Source organism: Balaenoptera borealis (assembly GCF_965194805.1).
Source record: "Balaenoptera borealis genome assembly, chromosome: X".
Taxonomy (NCBI): Eukaryota; Metazoa; Chordata; class Mammalia; order Artiodactyla; family Balaenopteridae; genus Balaenoptera; species Balaenoptera borealis.
In genome coordinates, this window is record NC_138881.1 from 70,985,541 (window position 1) to 71,009,216 (window position 23,676).

A 23,676-nucleotide genomic window follows, 5' to 3' on the forward strand; every position below is an offset into this window, starting at 1 on the left:
TTGCTAATATTCTATTGAGGATATTTACATTGATGTTAATCAGGGATATTGACCTGTAATTTTCTTTTCTTGTAGTGTCCTTGTCTGGTTTTGGAATCAGTGTAATGCTGACCTTGTAAACTGAGTTTGGAGGAGTTCATTCCCATTTAATATTTTCAAAGAGTTTGATTGATATTAATTCTTTAAATGTTTCAGAGAAATCACAAGTGAAGCCATCTGGTCCTGGGGTTTTCCATGTTAAGACGTTTATGACTATGGATTAAATCTCCTTAATTGTTATTGGTCTTTTCAAATTTTCAGTTTTCATAATTCAGTCTTGGTAGGTTGTATATTTTTAAAGAATTTATCCATTTATTCTAAGTTGTCAAATTTATTGGTGTATAGTTGTTCATAGTAGTCTTCTATAATCCTTTGTATTTCTGTGGTATTAGTTGTAATGTCTCCACCTTCATTTCTGATTTTATTCATTTGAATCCCCTATTTTTTCATTTGATCATGTACTTGCCCTTAAGAGAGTTTTCTTTAGACATTTTTTGAGTAGATTTGTTTGCAAGAAAGTCTTTTCATTTTTCTTCATTTGAGAAGGTCCTTCTTTCTCCTTTATTCTTTTTTTAATTGAAGTATAGTTGATTTAAAAGATTATATTAGTTTCAGGCAATTCAATATTTTTATAGATTACATTCCATTTAAAATTATTATAAATAATGTGTATATTACATGTTCTGTACAATATATCCTTGTAGCTTATTTATTTTATACATAGTACTTCCTGCCTCTTAATCCCCTGCACATATCTAGATCTACCCACTTCCTACTACCCACTGATAACCACTAGTTTGTTCTATATATTTGTTCATCTGTTTTGTTTTGTTATTTTTTTATTTGTTAGATTCCACATATAAGTGATAATATACAGTACTTTATTCCCTCCGTGACTTATTTCACTAAGCATAATACCCTCTAGATCCATCCATGTTGTTGCAAATGGCAGTATTTCAGTCGTTTTTAAGGCAGAGTAATATTCTATTGTGTGTATATGTATATATATTGTACATATATATTTTATATATTTATATATATGTGTATACATATATACACACACACACACACACACATATATATATATATATATATATATATATACACACACATGCAATGTCACATCTTCTTTATATATTCATCTGTTGCTTCTGTATCTTGGCTATTGTAAATGATGCTGCTATGAACATTGGGATGCATGTGTCTTTTTGACTTAGTTTTTTTGTTTTCTTTGATATATACTCAGAAGCAGAATTGCTTGATCATATGGTAGTTCTATTTTAGTTTTTGGAGGAGCCTCCATGCTGTTTTCCATAGTGGCTGCACCAATTTACATTCTTGCCAACAGTGTACTGGGTTTCCTTTTTCTTCTCATCCTAACCAATATTGATATTGTATACTTTTTGAATATAGCCATTCTGACATCTGTGAGGTGATATCTCATTGTGGTTTCAATTTGCATTTCTCTGATGATTAGCAGTGCTGAACATCTTTTCTTGTGCCTGTGGGCTATCTGTGTATCTTTTTTGGGAAAATGTCTATTCAGGACTTCTGCCCATTTTTTAATCAGGTTTATTTTTATATTGGGTTGTATGAGCTGTTTATATATACTGGATATTAACCATTTGTTGGTCATATCATTTGCAAATATTTAAATATTTTATCCCATTTAGTAGGTTGTCTTTTCATTTCATTGATGGTTTCCTTTGATGTGCAAAAGCTTTTAAGTTTAAGTCCCATTTGTTTATTTTTGCTTTTGTTTCCTTTGCCTTGAGAGACTGATCCAAGAAAATACTGCTACAATTTATGTCACAGAGTGTTCTGCCTAGGTTTTCTTCTAGGAGTTTTATGCTTTCTGGTCTTATATTTAAATCTTTAATCCATTTTGAGTTTATTTTTGTATATTATGTGAAAAAATGTTCTAATTCCATTATTTTACACATAGCTGTTCAGTACTCCCAGCAACACTTATTGAAAAGACTATCTTTTTCTGATTGTATAGTCTTCCTTCCTTTGTCGTAGATTATTTGACCATAAGTTCATGGGTTTATTTCTAGGTCATCTATTCTGTTCCATTGATCTATGTGTATGTTTTTGTGTCAGTATGATATTGTTTTGCTTACTGTAGCTTTGTAGTATAATCTAAAGTCAGGGAGCAGGATACTCCCAGCTTTGTTCTTTTATCTCAAGATTCCTTTGACTGTTGGGATCTTCTGTGATTCCATACAAGTTTTAGGACTATTTGTTCTAGTTCTGTGAAAAAAATGTCACGGGTATTTTGGTAGAGATTGCATTATTTGTGTAGATTACTTTGGGTACTGTGGACATTTTAACATATTAATTCTTCCAATCCATGAATATATGATATCTTTCCATTTACTTGTATCATATTCAATTTCCTTCATAAATGTTAGTTTTCAGAGTATAGGTCTTTCACTTTCTTGATTAAGTTTATTACCAGGTTTTTAAATTCTTTTTAATGCAATTTTAAGTGGGATTATTTTCTTTAATTATCTTTCTGATAGTTCATTATTAGTGTATAGAAAAGCAACAAATTTCTGTATATTAGTTGTGTATCCTGCAACTTTACTGGATTCATTTATTAGTTCTAATAGTTTTTTCATGGATACTTTAGGGTTTTCTATATATAGCATCATGTCATCTGCAAATAGTGACAATTTTACTTATTCCTTTCCAATTTGGATGTATTTATTTCTTGTTCTTGTCTGACTGCTGTGGCTAAGACTTCCAATAGTATGTTAAATATAACTGGCAAGAGTGGGCATCCTTATCTTGTACCTGATTTTATAGGAAATGATGAGAACATTTTACCATTGAGTATGATGATAGATGTGGATTTGTCATAAATGGCCTTTATTAAGCTGAGATATGTTCCCCCATACCAACATAGATGAGAGTTATTATCATAAATCAATGTTGAGTTTTGTCAGAAGCCTTTTCTCCATCTATTGAAATTATCATGATTTTTATTCTTCAGTTTGTTAATGTAGTGTATCACATTGATTGATTTACAAATGTTGAATGGTCCTTCTGACCCTGGAATTAATGTGACTGGATCATGGTGTATGATCGTTTTTATATATTTGTGGATTCAGTTTGCTAATATTTTTTAAGGTTCTTTCATCTGTATTCATCAAAGACATTGGACTGTAATTTTCTTTTTTTGTATAGTCTTTGTCTTGTTTTGGTAGCAGGGTAATGGTGGATTCACAGAATGAATTTGGGACTGTTTCCTCCTCTTCAATTTTTTGGAATAGCTTGAGAAGGATAGGTATTAGCACTTCCTTTTATGTTTGGTAGAGTTGCTCTCTGAAGCTGCCCAGTCCTGGACTTTTGTTTGCTGGAATTTTTTTATTACAAATTCAATATGACTACTAGTGACCAGTCTGTTCAAATTGCCTGTTTCTTTTTGACTCAGTCTTGACAGGTTGTATAATTCTAGAAATGTGTCCATTTCTTCTAGGTTGTCCAATTTGTTGGCCTGTAACTGTTCATAGTATTCTTTTATGATTTTTTTGTATCTCTGTGGTATTGGTTTTTATTTCTCCTCATTCATTTCGTATTTTGATTATTTGTTTTCTCTCTCTTCTTGGTGAGCCTGGCTAAGGGTTTATCAGTTTTGTTTATTTTTTTCAAAAAGATCTCCTGGTTTCATTGACTTTTTTCTATAGTTTTTTGATCTCTATTTTATTATTACCTCTCTGATCTTTATTGTTTCCTTCTTTCCACTGACTTTGGGCTTTGTTTGCTTTTGTTTTTTCTAATTCCTTTAGATGGTAGGTTAGCTTGTTTACCTGAGATTTCTCTTGTTTTTTGAGGTAGGCTTGTATCACTATTAACTTTCTCCTTAGAACTGCTTTTGTTGCACCCCATAGATTTTGGAAAGTTGTGTTTCCATTTTCATTTGTCTCGAGGTATTTTCTGAATTCCTTTTTGATTTCTCCATTGACCCACTGGTATTTTAGTAGCATGTTTAGTCTCCATGTGTTTGTTTTCCCAATTTTCTTCCTGTAATTGATTTCTAGTTTCATACCATTGTGGTTGGAAAAAAAATAATGCTTGATATAATTTCTATCTTCTTGAATTTATTGAGATTTTTTTTGTGGCCTAGTATGTGATCTATCCTGGTGAACATTTTATGTACACTTGGAAAGAATTTATATTCTGCTGTTTTGAGATGGTATGTCCTATAGATATATATTAAGTCCAACTGGTCTAACGTATCATTTAATTCTACTATTTCCTTACTGATTTTCTGTCTGGATAATATATCCATTGTTGTAAATGTGGTGTTAAAGTCCCCTACTATTTTTGTATTATTGTCAATTTTTCCCTTTATGTTTGCTAATATTTGCTTTATATATTTAAGTGCTCTCATATTAGTTGCATATATGTTAATGACTGTTACATCCTCTTCTTGTGTTGATGCTTTTATCATGATATAATACCCTTCTTTGTCTTTTGTTATAGACTTTGTTTTAAAGTCTATTTTGTCTGATATGAGTGTTACTATCCTTGCTTTCTTGTCACTTCCATTTTCATGAAATATCTTTTTCCATCCCCTCACTTCCAGTCTGTGTGTGACTTTAGCTATGAAGTGAGTCTCTTGGAAGCTGCATATTGGTTGGTCTTCATTTTTTTATCCAATTATCCACCCTATGTATTTTGATTAGAACATTTACTCTATTGACATTTAAAGTGATTATTGATAGATATGTAATTATTGCCATTTTGTTACTTGTTTTTTGGTTGTTTTTGTAGTTCTTCTCTGTTCTTTTGGTCTCCTTTTAGTTTCTTCCCTTGTAGTTTGATCATTTTCTTTAGTGGTATGCTTGTGTTTCTTTCTCTCTAGTTTTGGTGTATCTATTGTAGGTTTTCAATATGTGGTTACCATGGGGTTCATAAATATTGACTTATAACTATATCTACTCGTTTTAAATTAGTAGTCATTTAAATTCAAACACTCTAAAAGATCTACATTTTTACTTTACTCCCCATATTTTGTGTTTTTGATGTCATATTTTACATCTTCATGTTTATTCCTTCATTCTTTATTGATGAACTCTTGGTTTTTGCTTGTTCTAGAAGTTCTTTCTCTCTCTTTCAATTCTAAATAATAATCTTTCTGGGTAAAGTATCCTGGGTTACATTTTTTTTTTCTCTTTCAGCACTTTGAATGTATCATGCCATCCCTTCTGTCTTCCAAAGTTTCTGCAGAAAAATCAACTGATAGCCATATGGGGATTCACTTGTATGTGACTCTTTGTTTTTCTCTTGCTGCCTTTAGAATTCTCTCTTTATCTTTAACTTCTGCCATTTGAATTATGTTATGTTTTTGTATGGGTCTTTTTGGGTTCATCTTGTTTGGGACCCTCTGTGCTTCCTGTACCTGGATATCTGTTTCCTTTTTCAGGTTTGGGAATTTTTCAGCCATAATTTCATCAAATATATTTTTGACACTTTCCTCTCTCTCTTGTCCTTCTGGGACCCATATAATGCAAATGTTGTTGCACTTGATGTTGTTTCAGAAGCCCTATAAACTTTTCTCATTTTTTATTTGTTTTTTTCTTTTTGCTGTCTTGAATGGGTGATTTCCATTATTCTATATTCCAGATCTCTTAAGCATTTTTCTGTATCACCTAGTCTGTTGTTAACTCCTTCTAGTGTGTTTTTCATTTCAGTTAATGTAGTCTTCAGTTCTGACTGGTTCTTTTTTTATTTTCTAAATCCTTATTAAAATTCTGTGTTTATCTATAATTTCCCCTAATTCTGATAGCATTCTCGTTGCTAATGCTTTTATTTTGCTTAAAAGCATAGGTTCATGGACTCTGAGTCAGAAAAGTCCTTGGAACTCATCTAGTTCAGAGAATGGCAAACTTCTTCTGTAAAGGACTAGATCTTAAATATTTGGGGCTTTCCAGGTAAAACAATGTTCTCAACTGTTGAAGAAACTGCCCTCACTGATGGGCTAATAGACTTTACATTTTAATTTTTTACAATTTTAAAATGTGAAAAATTTCCTTTGCTCTTAGGCCATACAAAAACATGGTGGGATAGGCTTGGCCCACAAGCATAGTTTGCTAGTCCCTCATCTAGCTCATTTTATCTTAAACTGGGCTGAACTTAGGGCGCTTGTTGAAAATACTTGAATATTCTGGCTTCTTTATGTGACTTTAATTTGCAATTAAGAATTCTTAGTAGTGATGCTTTCCCAAGGTAAGCCTCTAGTGAAATGTACAATGTACAATGATAGGGCTAGTTTACAAAAAGGAGGAAAATTAAGGAACCAAATTCCATGAATAGTGAGCCTTACTTCCTTTAGAAAATAAAGGGGTTCCTTGCCATGCTCTCTCCCTATTCCCTTTAAACTCCTTACTTAAGCTCTAAAATTGTTAAAACTTTGCAAATCACACACTATGGTTTTTTTCATGTAATTGTGTTAAAGATTAACAATGACGATTTTTATTTATAAAACAGATTTTGGAGGGAAAAAACTTTCTATGGAGTATAATATAGGTCATTAATAGAACCTTTTTATTATCTTCACATTTCCAATGAACCTGGGAGTTCACTTATTGTCATTTGTCAGCTTCTGAGGCTTAGATACCCCTTGACTCCATTTATTTCAGAATAATGGTTAGTTAGGACACAATTGTATTTTACAATTGTATGGCCATGGCACTGACACCATCAGATCAGGAAATGATCTCTCTAATGAATTTCTTCATCATAATGGCTGAAATAATCTGTTAAGATTATGGAATTAAATGACAATTTAGTTCTGTATAAGATGCAGTAAAAATAGCAGGTATAAATAAAGGAGAGATAAGGATAAACCTTTGGACAGAGCTTTACAAGCTTAATTGCAAATCATTTGAGTGTACAGTGTAAAACTGTAAATCAAGTCTTTAGAAAAATGAGCAACTATCTAGAAAGGGGGAGCAATTTTTTACAGATTCATTTTGTAATTCATTTGCTGTGGAAATATTTATTTAACAATCTATTTGAATTTGATTTTCACAGCAGTTTTTTTCTCTAAATAAGAAATTCTCAGTGCTGTACAGAATTACAGTTCTCAGGAAAGCATACTCTTAGAGATTAAAAGAGATTAGCTTTTACAGAGTTCTAATGAATGAATTTGTAAATATCATTTTCCCTCTTTTGATGTTAATTCAAGTTTAATAACTAGCCAAAATGTATTTATTTCAAAAGTGTTACCTCTGGAAAGTGATGTTACTGATAAGAACACTTAAAACTTCTTGTACTCTATAACATCTTTGAAAGTATTCCTGCTCAGGAAGATATTTGGTTTAGCGTTCCAAAAGGCAGACATAAAGCTTTGATATAGTCAAAGTCCCCAAAGCTTCAGGCAGTATGCCAATCCTAAATAAGCAATGTGAATTCCATATTTACTGTATTTCCTGTTAGATTTTTTTCTTAATATAGTAGAATATTCTTTTGGAAAGAGTAGAAACATTATGTGTATAGTTTCTCAAGAGGCCAGGCATCCTGATAAATCAACTACATGAAAGGATATTAGTTACCAATCTATAAAGGCAGATATTATTTGTTTAAATTTAGATAGTGTCTAGCTAAATAAAATTTGCTGAACTTTCCCTCACCCTTTACTTTTTGTCTTGACTTTCAAAATAATGAAAACTAGTGACAGAGCAATCATAATAGAAAATCCATTACTATGATTTGAGAATAGGAGTCAAAAAAGTTCTAAGTATTTGCACTTTTAGATCAATGTTTAGAAGCCCATGAAAATTATTTGCTATATACCTACCCTAGGATGTGGAAGTTTCAATATTTCTCATGTATGTTTGCCTTATAAATCAACATTACCCTTCTCTTTATTGTCTGTTAATAATTTACATTATGTAAGTCTTTACCATTTTTCACAGTTAGTGTTTTCTCTTAGACACTATCTCATTTGAGCCTCACAATTATTTGCTGAAACAGCAGATTTTGAAACTTTTATTATAATCAATTCTAGAGTATGTTAAAACTTGTAGAGTATTTTTTCTTATGTTGTAACTAAATAACATGTTATAGTATAAGTCTATTATTTTTTGCTCAGGTTTCATTGAAGATGGAATATATCTCTTTACCTAGATAAAATTCATTTTGGTAATTCTTCAACTCTCCTTTTTCCTATTCTTGGACTCCTTCTTCACCTAAAAGACTCACTTGTTATGTATGTTCCACTTTGAGGTTAACAATAAAATATTAACAGCAATTTTGATGCCTTATGAAGGACATTTTGACTGAAAGGAACAGAACACCACTCATACTGGCTTGAATGAAAAAAGGAAGCATGGTAAATACATTAAATCAAGGATCATGATTACCTTAGAGAACTCAAGGGCAGAAAGTAGAGTTAATATTTAGTAGGAACTGGAATCAGGAACCCAGGTAGAAAATATGTCCGTCTGTTTCTCTAGAGGCATATGATCCCTTGTTTCTACTTCCTTAATGTATGGATATTTTATTATTTACACTCTCTGCACATTGGCTTTTTTCTACTTCTCTAGGCATATGACAGACATTGCTTTTTCATACAGCCAGTGATTGCCTGTCCTCATTTCAAACAACCAGCAGGAAAAAAAAAAAAAAGAGCTATTTTGAATTCTGACTCTAACTCCACAGGAAAAAGAATTTTATTGTCCCAATTTGGGTCAAATGCCAGTTACTTACTACCAAGGCAACATAGCACCAATGCAGCATTTGGAGATGTCCATTAGTTCATGGAAAAATAGAGGTTAGGAAGACACCTTACAATGTGTCTATCATATCCACCCTTATACTTAAATATTAATTTTGAAGTTTTATTTTGAAAGTGGTTCTCCTTATAACTTTCCCTTAAACACAGGTACAGATAATGAAGTAACAGCCTACCCACAATCAAAATGCCTAGATGTACTGTGTTTCATGTTAAATGTAACTGAGAAATTATAACTTTGTTTATGATTTATTTTGCTTTGCAGCCAATAATTACAACTAGTTCACCAGGTGAAACTATATTTCCCCTTCAAGATGTGTCCCTTCCAAATGAAACAGTACCTGACAGATTTGAATATTTTTCTATAGAAAGGCTCAACAATCCAAGGTAAGCCTCACTGATAATCAGGTCTACATACATATAATCTTAAATTGGAGTAGAATATAGAAATAGTTTATTTCTATTTTCCACTACATTTTTAACATAATATGCAATTTCCAAAATAATGATGCATTGATTGGATAAGGACAAGAAAATAGTACATTGCAGGGAAGTAGCCTAATCAGGCAATTACTTTCAGGTGCATTAGAAAAACAGTTAATGTGAGGGTAAATGCAAGTGAGTGTAAAATCTACCTACACTGATTTTCTTCCAATTTGTTCACAAGAAGTGTAATGATGTCTCATGATTTCTAAAGCCTGATAGATATAAATGTGTACTTTATAACATTTTCCTACAGAAGGCTTTTCAACAGAGAAATAATATATTTGCTGACATGTGATGAATATTTTTTAAGTATTCATGTTTGTCTTTTTTTAAGTAATGAAGGAGCAGTAATGATGCCACTTGATGAAGGAAACAAATCAGAAACAGAAGTTTCTGATAAAGAAGTTTCTGAAAATTCAACCAATTCTTTTGACTATAAAAGTCTCCAAGACCTAACAATAATTGAAAGTGATGCACCTCTGCTGGATTCTGGCTCTGAAAGATGTGTGATTGATTCTGACTCTGACAGAGGCATTGGTTTGGAGTCTGACTTAGAACAACACTTGAAAGACTCTGACTCAGTAATATGGGGAATGGATTCAGACTCAGAAAAATGTCCCATGGACCCAGACTCTGTGAAATACCTACTAGAAGCAGAAAAATACCAGATGGCTTCAGGCTCTGTGGAAGACCTGATGGAGTCAGAGCAACACCTAATTGGAGTTGAACAATGCCAGCTGGACTTTGACTCTCTGAAACACTGGATGGACTCAGATTCAGAAAAATGCTTGGCAGACTCTGACTCTGAAAAATATGTGATGGACTCTGACAATGAAAGACCTGGGATAGACTCAGACTCAGAAAAATATCCCATGGCTTCTGCATCTGTGAAATACCTGCTGAAGGCAGAAAAATGCCAAATGGCCTCAGATTCTATAAAACGCCTGTTGGAATCTGAAATAAGATTAATGGAGACCAAACAACACTGGATACTCTCTGCTTCTGAGAGGTATGTGGTGGACTCACACATGGAAAGAGATGGAATGAACTCAGCTTCTGCATCTGAGGTACATCAGATGGGGGAAGGAAAACATCAGGAGAAGACTAGATCTGAGAGACATATGATGGACTCTGACTCTGAACCATGTAGGATGGACTCAGACTCAAAAAGATACGGGCTAGCCTCAGCTTCTGTGAAATGCCTCATGGACGCTAAAGCGTTTCAGTTGAGCACTGGCACTGAGAGGCACTGGATAGATTCTTGGTCTGAAAGACGCACAATGGACTTGGATTCTGAAAGCCTTGGTATGGCCTCTGATTCTGTGAAACACATGATGAAGGCTGAAAATTGCCAAAGGGCCTCTGATTTTGAAAGATTCTGGATGGGCCTCAGGTCTGAATCTGAAAGATGCTGGACTGACTCTGAAAGATCACAGTTGGACTTTGACTGTGGTAGATGCTGGGACAGCTCTAGAAGATATCAACGCAGGTCTTCAAGACTTCAGGGTAGCTCTGGAATATGTCGAGATGACCTTCAAAAAGACTGGGATAAGTTTGAAAGACATCAAATAGACTCTGATTCTGAAAAACATCGAACAAATTCTGAAAATGAAAGATATCAAAATAAATTTGAAAGTGAAAGACACGTGGTGGAGATGGAGAGGGAACAGTGTGTGATACAATCTGAAAATGAGAGACTTCAAATGGATGAAGACAGGGGAAAATATTTCATAAAGTCTGACAGTGACAAAGAGCACAAGATTTTATCTGACAAGGAAAGACACCACCTTGACTCAGAAAATGAAGCACAACGGCTTGGTGCTCGCAGAAAAGATAATCGTCCTCAGGGTAAGCTTAAATGTGAGTGGCTTTTGAAACCAGCTTGTTTTCAAGTTTAATTAATAACATGATGATACTTCCAAAATGGCAGTAGCTTTAACAGATTTGGGCCTGAAATCATTTCATCAGAAATTCAGAGAAAAGGCATCTTAATCCCAGATTTTCCATTCACTTTTGAAAATTAGGCAAATCATCTTTCTTTAGTTATCTACTTTACCATATTGTCTTAAAAGAAGGAAAATTAAAGAATCATTAGCAAAGATGATTATTCTGGCCTAGGAAACGGCATGTTGAATTTAGTTTCTATGATTCTAGAATGGGTGGATAGACATTGCTCATAGACATTTTCCCATTATTAGTTACTGTGAAAAACAGAATCCAAGCCAACTATATAAACATTCAACTTATCTTGCTTCTCTCAAAGTTATTATAAAACTCCATACTTTTCAATAAATAATTGGCATTTACCTTGTTCATCATATTTAATTTATCACACTAAATCATTATATTTCTCCATTTCCTAAGCCATTTTATTAAGGTATGCTTATTATGATAAAGGAACTATTATCATCTCAGATATTTTTCTTTATATTAGTCATTTTCCACTGAGCCTTTTAGTTACAACTCAAAGTGTGAAATGAAAACTAAGAATTTGCCCCCAAACATTTTTCAGAATGCTTCCCTCTAAAATTCTAACAAGAAATTCTATGCCTCAATAAAATCCAATGACTTTTTAAAAACAGTGTATTTTAAATAATATATGTTTAATGTATGATCAATATTTCCTGTTTTATTTTTTAATTAATTTTTATTGGAGTATAGTTGATTTACAATACTGTGTTAGTTTCTGCTGTACAGCAAAGTGAATCGGTTATACATATACATATATCCACTCTTTTTTAGATTCTGTTCCCATGTAGGTCATTACAGAGTATTGAGTAGAGTTCTCTGTGCTATACACTAGGTTCTTATTAGTTATCTATTTTATATATAGTAGTGTGTATATGTCAATCCCAAACTTCCAGTTTATCCCTCAACCCCTTTCACCCTTGGTACCATAAGTTTGTTTTCTATATCTGTGACTCTATTTCTGTTTTATAAATAGGTTCATTTGTACCTTATTTTTCAGATTCCACATATAAGCGATATCATATGATATTTGTCTTCCTCTGTCTTACTTCACTCAGTATAACAATCTCTAGGTCCATCCATGTCACTGCAAATGGCATTATTTCATTCTTTTTTATGGCTGAGTAATATTCCATTGTATATATATAACATATCTTCTTTATCCATTCCTCCATTGATGGACATTTAGGTTGCTTCCATGTCCTAGCTGTTGTAAATAGTGCTGTAATGAACATTGGGGCGCATGTATCCTTTTGAACCATGTTTTTCTCCAGATATATACCCAGGACTGGGATTGCTGGATCATATGGTAACTCTATTTTTAGTTTTTTAACGAACCTCCCTGCTGTTTTCCATAGTGGCTGTACCAACTTACATTTCCACCAGCAGTGTAAGAGAGTTCCCTTTTCTCCATACCCTCTCCAGAATTTATTGTTTGCAGATTCTTTGATGATGGCCATTCTGACCAGTATGTGGTGATACCTCATTGCAGTTTTGATTTGCATTTCTCTGATAATTAGTGATATTGAGCATCTTTTCATGTGCCTCTTGGCCATCTCTATGTATTCTTTGGAGAAATGTCTAGATCTTCCATCCATTTTTTGATTGGGTTATCTGTGTTTTTTTGATATTGAACTGCATGAGCTGTTGTATATTTGGGAGATTTATCCCTTGTCAGTCACTTTGTTTGCAAATATTTTAGGTTTTGTTTGTTCTTCTTTCTCTAGTTGCTTTAGGTGTAAGGTTAGGTTGTTTATTTGAGATTTTTCTTGTTTCCTGAGGTAAGATTGTATTGCTTAAACTTCTCTCTTAGAACTGCTTTTGCTGTGTCCAACAGGTTTTGGATTGTCGTGTTTTCGTTGTCATATGTCTCTAGGTATTTTTTGATTTCCCCTTTGATTTCTTCAGTGATCCATTGGTTGTTTAGTAACACATTGTTTAGCCTCCATGTGTTTGTGTTTTTTACAGTTTTTTTTCTTGTAATTGATTTCTAATCTCATAGCATTGTGGTCAGAAAAGATGCTTGGTATGATTTCAATTTTCTTAGATTTACTGAGGCTTGATTTGTGACCCAAGATGTGATCTATTCTGGAGAATGTTCTGTGTGCACTTGAGACAAAAGTTTATTCTTCTGCTTTCAGATGGAATGTCCTATAGATATCAATTAATTCTAACTGGTCTAATGTGTCATTTAAGGCTTGTGTTTCCTTATTAATTTTCTGTCTGGACAATCTGTCCATTGGTGTAAGTGGGCTTTAAAGTCCCCCACTATTTTTGTGTTACTGTCGATTTCCCCTTTTATGGTTTTTGCACTTGCCTTATATATTGAGGTGCTCCTATGTTGGGTGCATATATATTTACAATTATGTCTTCTTCAATTGCTCCTTTGATCATTATGTAGTGTCCTTCCTTGTCTCTTGTAACAGTCTTTATTTTAAAGTCTATTATGTCTGAAACGAGTATTGCTACTCCAGCTTTCTTTTGATTTCCATTTGCAGGGAATATCTTTTTCCATCCCCTCACTTTCAGACTGTATGTGTCCCTAGGTCTGTAGTGGGTCTCTTGTAGACAGCATATATACAGGTCTTGATTTTGTATCCATTCTGCCAGTCTATGTCTTTTGGTTGGAGCATTTAATCCATTTACACTTAAGGTGATTATCTATATGTATGTTCCTATTGATGTTTTCTTAATTGTTTTGGATTTGTTTCTGTAGGTCTTTTTTCTTCCCTTCCTCTTTTGTTCTCTTCTCTTGTGGTTTGAGGACCATCTTTAGTGTTGTGTTTTGGATGCTTTTTCTTTTTTGTGTGTGTATCTATTGTAGTTTTTGGGTTTACTGTTCCCATGAGGTTTTGATATAGTAGTCTATATATGTACATGTTTGTTTTAAGTTGCTGTTCTCTTTCCCACCTAGAGAAGTTCCTTTAGTATTTGTTGTAAAGCTGGTTTGGTGGTGCTGAATTCTCTTAGCTTTTGCTTGTCTGTAAAACTTCTGATTTCTCTGCCAAATCTAAATGAGAGCCTTGCTGGGTAGAGAATTCTTGGTTGTAGGTTTTTCCCTTTCATCACTTGAAATATATCGTGCCACTCCCTTCTGGCCTGCAGAGTTTCTGATGAAAATTCAGCTGATAACCTTATGGGGATTCCCTTGTATATTATTTGTTGCCTTTCCCTTGTTGCTTTTAATATTTTTTGTCTTTAATTTTTGTCAGTTTGATTAATATGTGTCTTGGTGTGTTTCCCCTTGGGTTCATCCTATATGGGATTCTCTGTGCTACCTGGACCTGAGTGAGTGTTTTCTTTCTCATGTTAGGAAAGTTTTTGTCTATAATATCTTCAAATATGTTCTCAGGCACTTTCTCTTTCTTTTTTCTTTTTGGGGCCCATGTAATGAGAATGTCAGTGTGTTTAATATTGTCCCAGATGTCTCTGAGGCTGTCCTCATTTCTTTTCATTCTTTCTCTTTATTCTGTTATGTGGCAGTGATTTCCACCACTCTGTCTTCCAGCTCACTTATACATTCTTCTGCCTCAGTTATTCTGCTATTGATTCCTTCTAGTGTATTTTTCATTTCAGTTATTGTATTGTTCATCTCTCTTTGTTCTTTAGTTCTTCTAGGTCTTTGTTAAACATTTCTTGTATCTTCTCGATCTGTGCCTTTATTCTTTTTCTGAGATCTTGGATCATTTTTACTATCATTACTCTGAATTTTTTTCAGGTAGATTGCCTATGTCCTCTTCATTTAGTTGTCTTGTGGGTTTATATCTTGTTCCTTTGTCTGCAACATATTTCTCTGTCATCTCATTTTGTCTAACTCACTGTTTTTGTGGTCTCCTTTCCACCGGCTGCAGAATCATAGTTCCTCTTGCTTCTGGTGTCTGCCCCCTGGTGGATGAGGTTGGTCCAAGGGCTTGTGCAGGCTTCCTGGTGGGAAGAACAGTTGCCTGCCTCTGGTGGGTGGAGCTGCGTCTGTCCCTCTGATGGGCAGGGCCGTGTCAAAGGGTGTGTTTTGAGGTTGCTGTGAGTTCAGTACAACTTTACGTAGCTTGTCTTCTGATGATTGGGCCTGTGTTCCTATCTTGGTGGTTGTTTTGCCTGAGGCTTTCCAGCACTGGAGCCTGCAGGTTGTTGGCTGAGGCTGGGTCTTGGTGCCAAAAGTTGGACCTCTGGGAGAGCTCACTCTGATCAGTATTCCCTGGGGCTTCTGCTATCAGTGCCTGTGCACTCACAGTGATCTATAGTCAACCTTTGCTTCCCCAGGAGACCCTCCAAGACCCCTATGTAGGTGTAGCCCAGGTACTGCTTTGTGCTGGATCCCAGTGCACATGAGACCTTGTGTGCACCCTCCAAGAGTGGAATCTCTGTTTCCCCCACCCTGTGGAGCTCCTTCACTCAAGCCCTGCTGACCTTCAAGGCTAAATGCTCTGGGTGTTCTTCCTCCCTATGGCAGAGCCTCAGACTGTCTTGGAGGGCTATTTTATGTGGTAACATCCCTGTGTAGCCTGCGTGGGTTTAATATTTTTGGTGCAATGTTTTTTTTAGTATAGATGTCTGCCACTTCTTTCCTCAGTGTATGCTGGCCATTATTCCCTTTATAGAAGGTTTGACTGATGTTGTGATGACCAGAACCCACACTGGATATTGAGCAGGGCCTCCCCTTTGCTCTGTGGTTGTCACTGTCCTGTCAGAGGTGGGGTCTGCTCCCTTGTTGTTGGAGTAGGGGTCCCCAGATCTGTTTATTAGCTGTGTTTCTGATCTGCAGTGTGAGATAAGCAGGATTGGAGCACTCCCACTGGGAAGGAAGCCACTGAGTAGTCCTCCTGTAGAGCTGTTCACCTGTGGTGTGCTCTGTTGTGTCACCTTTCACCCGTTGTGTGAGCTCTCAGATTACACTATTGTTGGCACTGCTCTCAACCCCACCTTAACTGTGGGTATGCGGCGATTGGTCCTGGTGTCTCTCAGACGTTGTTTTCACCAGGCCACCAGCATAGATCCACTGAATTCAGGTCCCAGGATTGCAGTAATCATGGATCTGGACCCACTTTGGGTGCTATGGGGACAGTTCAGACTCTGGCCTGGCCCAACCCCTATGTGTATGTGCCCACAAAGTCTACAGCTGCTAAAGCCAGACCCGTCTTGGCTGAGGGAGCACTTGTTGTCTGTTCAGATGTTCTGTAGGCACTGAGTTTACAAAGCCTGTTGCAGGGGTGTCAATTTGTGGTTTGTGCAGCTGTGAAGAAAGATATCAGCCTTTCTTCCTTAGTTGCATGGCTCCTGGGGCTCGGTGTGGTTTAAGCCACACCTCTGCGTGTGGTCCACCCACAGGGGTTTGCTCCTGAGGCTGCCCTGGAGCACACAAGTCCACTCCATCGAGGAGGGCACTCAGAGGCAGTGGCAGCCAGGATTGCAAGAGCCCCAGTGGGGACAGCGTGCATGGGGTAGCCAGCAGCCACGGGTGCAAGAGAGCTGACTCTGGGGGGGGGCTTCCTATTGCTTGGCCCTGGACATGAGAGAGCTGGCCCCAGTGGTGGCCCTTCCTATTATCCGGGGGTCAGGGGCCAGTGTGTGGGGAGAGAGGCTGCAATGGTAGCCCTACCCCTTGTGTGTCACTCAACAGTGGCACTTCGCTTCTATGGTGGTCTGGGTTTCCTCCACAAGCATTCCTGGTTGTGGATTTCCTCACTTCTGTCCCCTCAGGCTGTCTCCTCACAGACAACAGCAGTCCTCTCCCCAGGTTTGCTCTCCAAACCCCACGTTCCAGCATCCAATCCCCGTGCGCACCGGTGGACACACGTCTCAGGCTGGGGCATGCAGGGCTGTGGCACAGACCATCTGTGTAGGTCTCACTCTGTCCTGCCTGCCACAGACCAATTGCTGCACTCTCCTCTGATAACCCCTGAAGCTCCCCTTCTGTCCCAATTGATCTCCCCGCTGGTAAGGGGGCTTCCTCGGATGCAGGAACCTCTCCTCTCCTTCAGTTCGCCCACCAGGGGAGCAGGTCCCATCCCTCTTCCTCTTCTCTTCGGTTTCCCTTCTTCTTTCTTTCATCTACCCTGTTATGTGGGGATCTTTCTTGTCCTTTTAGGTGTCCGAGGTCCTCTGCTAGTGTTCAGCTGGTGCTCTGTGAGAATTGTTTCATTTATAGATGTATTCTTGATGCATTTGTGGGAAAAGATGAACTTCATGTCCTCCTACTCCTTGGCCATCTTGACTTCCTCCAAACCAGATATTTCCTATTTTAATATGCTATTTCTACACAGGTCTTGAAATTTGTCCTATATAAAACTGACTTTTCCATGTCATATGCTTTCAAGTAGGGTAGGCTATTGGATCCAATAAAAATAAAGTACAGTATATATTTTAGGACATTAACACAAAGTGTTATCCAGAGGTTGCCCTTGCTGTCAGAGAGGTACATTTATCCTCAAGCCACTAATTCAACCGGAATAACTGTGCAATATTTTATTTGAACAATCAGAGGAAAATATTCATTTGATTCTTTATATTTTCTGAGGAAAACTCTCTGATTTCTAGTTAGAAAAGCAATTCTATTGGGAAGAATTAAATAATGTGAGAAATTAATTTCTGAGATTATCTTATAAAGCAGTGTATTGGTAAGGTGGTGATAAAGGTATGTTACCTTTTATGAGGAAAGGGGGGAAATCCTTAAAACAGTTTTTTCACTGGATTTGAACTTAGTAACACTAAGTTAATTCTCCCCTAACCCAATATAATTCTGTTCTAATGAAGTAATATTAGCAATCCTGTAAGAATTGCATTAATCAGCATAGAGGGTATAAAGATTCACATTTCTCATCCAGCTTCTGTTTTTAATATTTTTAAACACCATCTGATAAAAGACCAGTGAATTAGCATAACTACTTCTCAGGGACTTAACTGCACTGTTATTGATGTACTTTGTAAAATTTTGTCATTCAAATTCTTACTATATGCTCAGCATAAATTATAATAAATACATAAAAGTCTAATACCTTAAATTTATATAACACCTTTCAACCTTTCAAATTTCATTAATGTAAAAATCATAATAACATCTGATACTGAGTGTCAAGTACTGTGCTACACAAATCACGTGAATTGTTATATTTAATCCCATTTACCATCGTTATCCCTCTTTACTGATAATAGCTAAGCTTTATATAGCACAGCCAGGAATCATTCCATGCATTTTACATATACTAATTTGTTAGTACCAATTCACTAGTACTAATTAATTAATACGAATTCACCAGTTTTATATGTATGAATTCATTAAAACCTCACAATAACCCTAGGAGGTGGGCACTATTATCATATCTATTTTACCAATGAAGAAACTGAGCCACAAAGAAGTTATGTAATTAATGAAGGTAACACAATAAATGAGAGTCAGGCTGTGAACTCACGTTCCAAAGTCTTTGCTGTTAAACATAAAGACATACTATCTTTCAGCTCTAAGAGGTATGTACTATCCCAATTTTACAGTGAGAAAAGTGAGGCTAAGGTGTTCAAGTGACTTGCCCTGGACTTTGACCCTAGGTTTATCTGACTCCAGAGCCTGAGTTCTTAATCAATTTAATTATGTTACTTATATCTTGACCCTTGTTTTACCTCATAGTCTCTAATTTAGAAAGAGCTAGTACACTATAACATTATTGTGCTTGCTTCAAAAATGAAGAAACAGGCAAGGACAGACTACTTCACTAAATGTTACATAGGTAATTAGTGGCTAAGCTAGAGCACAGAAAATCCTAGCATACTGTTATCTTGACCACATCTGTGACTTGATAAAGTTTGCAATCTAAATGAGATGAGAATATTATTACACATGAAACTAATAGATTACACTTTGTTTGAGACTTTGACACATTTTAAACATTTGTAATTGGACTGTAATTATCTAATTTATGGATTATTATTAATATAAAACATGCAATGGTCAATACACAGGTAGATAAAAACAAAATTTTGCTAGGGTATTTCACCACTCTTCAGCTGTTGTATATTGAAAATATAAACTGATAACTAAATGTGTTGAAAAATCCCAGAAATAAAATTGGAGGTCATGGGTATAGAAAAAGTGCTCTTTGTGCTGCTTATTTCACGTTCACTCCCAAATGAGCAATACATTTCTCTTAAAGTCAGCTTACACCATGTCTGTTCCTTCTCTATGCCAACCTATAGTAAGAGATAGGAAGAACAGTGGCTTCACTGCACCTCCCACGCCCAGAATTAAGTCTCTTTGCTCCTGTAACTATGGACCCTAAATTATAATAGTTTTTTTTTTGTAAATAAATGAACAGTTGGTTGCAAAACACCTTATTTTTAGTTTATCCTTTTTGCAAAATAGTTTTCCTGAGAACAGTCCAAAGCTCATTGATAATATTAACTCATTTTCTCAACTTCTTTGCTAATAAGTCATAGTGATGTTTAGAATTTATGTTGCACTTTAAATTTTTACACCAAATACTATCATTCTGGGATCACTGAACTGCAGTCTCCATTATGTCTGACATGAACACATATTCCTATCCCCTCACCTCCATATTCCACCACAGCCTATTGTTAGCCATTTTTTAAAAAACTGTAGTAAAATATATGTAACATAAAGTTTATTATCTTAATTTTTAAGTGTACAGTTCGGTAGTGTTAAGTACATTCACATTTTCTGAAACCAATCTCCATAACTCTTTTCATCTTACAAAACAAAAACTCTGTGCCCATTAAACAATAACCTCCCGCCTTCCCCACTTCAAGCAGTCCCTGGTACCTACGATCATACTTTCTTTCTCTGTGATTTTGACTAGTCTAAGTATCTCATATAAGTATTTATCTCTTATAGAGTAGTTGTCTTTTTGTGCCTGGCTTCTTTCAATTAGCATAATGTCCTTGAGGTTGATCCATATTGTTGCATGTGTCAGAATTTTCTTGCTTTTTAAGGCTAAAGAATATTCCATTGTATGGATATATCACAATTTGTTTGTCCATTATCTATTGATGGACATTTGGGTAACTTCCACCTTTTGGCTAATGTGAATAATGCCAAACAAGAATGTACAAATATATCTTTGAGATTCTAATTTCAATTATTTTGGGTATATACTCAGAAGTAGAATTGTTGGATCATAAAGTAATTCTATTTTTAATTTTTTGAGGAACCGCCATACTGTTTTCTATAATGGCTGTTCCATTTTACATGCCCACCAACAGTGCATAAGCGTCCTAATTTCTCCACATCCTCACCAACACTTGTTACTTTTTGTGTTTTTGATAGTATTCATCCTAATGGGTGCTTGTTAGCCAATTTTATACCCAATATTTCATTGATTAGGACAAGAACTGGCTACAATTTTTTTAGAGAGTTAACTGAGGATCTGCTGAATATTTATATGAGGAAATATATACCAGTATATACTAGAATATTTTTAACTTAACTTTCAATATTGCCTTAATAAACTCCATGAAAATTGGAATGAGGATCATCATTACTCATAGATATATTTGAAGAAAAATAATATTATCAGAAATATTTTTTCACTTCAGAATCATATAACTTTTTACTTTCTACAATCTTATTTTTGTTAGGAATTGGAAATAATTGAGTCTATTTAATATGCTTATAGGTTTTTGGAGGCCTATTTTCCTGTCACCTCCACATGGCCAAGGAAAGGAAACTGAAGGACAACACTCTGTGCAACAAATTGATAACAGAGGTGAGTGTATTCAATAGAAATTGCCTAAGGATTTCATATATTTTATTCAATATTTGGAAAAATTTAAGCCAGAACTTTTGTATCAGGGATCTCTAAGACAATATCCAGGTCCAATAATACTTTAGCAGGATTCACTAGATTCAGCGCACAATAGTACTCAAAGCTACGATTTATTACAGTGAAAGGATACAAAATAAAATTAATAAAAGGAAAAGGCATATGGATTGAAGTCTAGCGAAAACTAGGTACAAGGTTCTAAGAGTCCTCTCCCATTGGAGTCACACAATACTCATCTAATTCATCCACCAACAAATTATGACAACATGTATGAAATGTTGTCTACCAGGAAAGTTCATTAGATTATCAGTGCTCAGGGTGTTTTTTGCTCAGTGTGTTTCTTTTTTAACAGCTTTATTGACACATAATTTACCCATCAAACTACACAATTCAATGGTTTTAGGTATAGATATGTGCAACCATAACATCTATTTTGGATCATTTTTATCCCCATAAAAGTTAATGCTGTACCCTATAGTTATCAGCTGCCTACCCTTTCCACTCCCCTTGGCCCTAAGAAACCACTAATCTACTTTAAGTATCTATAGATTCCTCTGTCCTGGACATTTCATATGAATGGAATCATGTAATACATAGCCCTTTGTGACTACATTCATTCAACTAGTATATTGCTTTCAAGGTTAATCCATATTGTAGCATGTATCAGTACTTCATTCTTTTTATGACTGAATAATATTCCATTGTATAGATATACTGCATATTGTTTATGTATTTGTCAGCTGATGGACATATGAGTTGGTTACACATTTTGGCTATTATGAATAGTGATGCTATGAACATTTGTGTGCATAGAGGTATGTTTCCATTTCTCCTGGATATATACCTAGGAGTTGAGTTGCTAGGTCATTTGGTTACTCGATGTTTAATTGCTTAAGGAACTGCAGACTGTTTTCCAAAGTGACTGCATAATTTTATATTCCCACCAGCAGTGTATGAGGATTCCTATTTCTCCACATCCTCCTCAAGACTTGTCATTATTTGACTTCTGTATAGCCATCCTGGTGGGTGTGAAATGATATTTCTTTAATAGTTTTGGTTTCTATTTCCTTGATGACTAATGATGTTGAGGATCTTCTTCTGTGCTTTTTGACCATTGTATATCTTCCTTGGATAAATGTCTACTAGGATCCTCTTTTTTACTTTTATATTTTTATTATTTTTTCTTATTGAGTTATAAGAGTTCTCTATATATTCTGAAAACATTTTTTTATCAGATATATGATTTGCAAATATTTTATCCCATTCTGTGGGTTGTCTTTTCATTTCATTTAATGGTGTCTTTTGAAGCACAAATTTTTAAAATTTTGATGATGTCAAAATTATCTGTTTTTATCCTTTTGTCACTCATAATGTAGATGTCATGCATAAGAATCATTTGCCAAATCCAAGATTGTGAAGATTTACACCTATGTTTTTTTAAGAATATTATAATTTTAGTTCTTACATTTAGTTGTTTGATCCATTTGAGTTACTTTTTGTGTATGGTGTGATGTAAAGGAACAATTCATTCTTTTGCATGTGGCTGTCCTGTTGACCCAATATCACTTCTGGAAAAGACTATTATTTCCCTATGGAATGGTCTTGGCACCCTTGTCAAAAATCAGTTGGCCAGAGACCCATGATTTTATTTCTAGATCTCAGTTCTATTCCATTGATCTCTATGCTTATCCTTGTGCCAACACCACACTGTCTTAATTACCATTGCTTTGTAGTAAGCTTTGAAATACGGAAGTATAAGTTCTCTTACTTTGCTATGTTTCAAGATTGTTTTGGCTATTTCAGCTTTTTGCAATTCCATATGACTTTTAGGATCAGCTAGTCAAATCACACGCAAAAAGTCAACTGAGATTCGCATAGAGATTGCATTGAATCTGTAATCAATTTGTGAAGTATTGTCACCTCAACAATATTAAGTCTTCTGATCTGTGAGCATGAAATGTTTTTCCATTGATTTAGATCTTTTTAAATTTCTCTCAATGATGTTTTGTGCTTTTCAGAGTATGATTTTTGAACTTCTTTTGTTCAATTTATTGCAAAGTATTTTATTCTTTTGATGCTATTATAAAAGAATTTTGTTCTGAATTTCATTTTCAGACTCTTCATTTTGATTTTGGCAGGGCTCTGTCTCATTCCCTAGACACACCCACTAATTGACTGCTGATTGCCCTACTGTTTTCAACAGGGCTCTGGGCATAAATTTAAGCTCTAAAGATTAATCCAATCAAATTTGGTCTTCTTTGAAGGAACATATCCTTAGGTCCATGTTTGATATTTGTCTGAATCCAGGAGTGTTCCTCCTAGCTGTCAATTTTCCCAGTTCTCTCCTTAAACTAGCTGACCTACAGTTTATTCTTATAGCTACTTTTATTTTTATTTATTTATTTATTTATGGCTGTGCTGGGTCTTCGGTTCGTGCGACGGCTTTCTCTAGTTGTGGCAAGTGGGGGCCACTCTTCATCGCGGTGCGGGGACCGCTCTTCATCGCGGTGCGCGGGCCTTTCACTATCGCGGCCCCTCCCGTTGCGGGGCACAGGCTCCAGACGCGCAGGCTCAGTAGTTGTGGCTCACGGGCCCAGCTGCTCCGCGGCATGTGGGATCTTCCCAGACCAGGGCTCGAACCCGTGTCCCCTGCATTAGCAGGCAGAT

General features: G+C 35.5%; 1 protein-coding gene across 1 annotated transcript; it reads left to right on the forward strand.

Annotated features, from left to right (window-relative positions):
• The first annotated feature begins 327 nt into the window (after nt 1–327).
• Nucleotides 328–18,918, forward strand: LOC309620561 (uncharacterized protein). Its single transcript, XM_082377241.1, has 2 exons — nt 328–9,172; nt 9,606–18,918. Exons 1-2 carry the CDS (start codon nt 9,030–9,032, stop codon nt 11,167–11,169), a joined length of 1,707 nt encoding a protein of 568 aa, XP_082233367.1. The 5' UTR covers nt 328–9,029; the 3' UTR covers nt 11,170–18,918.
• The last annotated feature ends 4,758 nt before the right edge of the window (nt 18,919–23,676 follow it).

Bases quoted from the DNA above. Each gene is read 5' to 3' on its own strand.
- LOC309620561 (XM_082377241.1), top strand. From the start codon at position 9,030: ATGATTTATTTTGCTTTGCAGCCAATAATTACAACTAGTTCACCAGGT. The intron at 9,173-9,605 runs GTAAGCCTCACT...TCTTTTTTTAAG, and splicing joins GAAAGGCTCAACAATCCAAG to TAATGAAGGAGCAGTAATGA.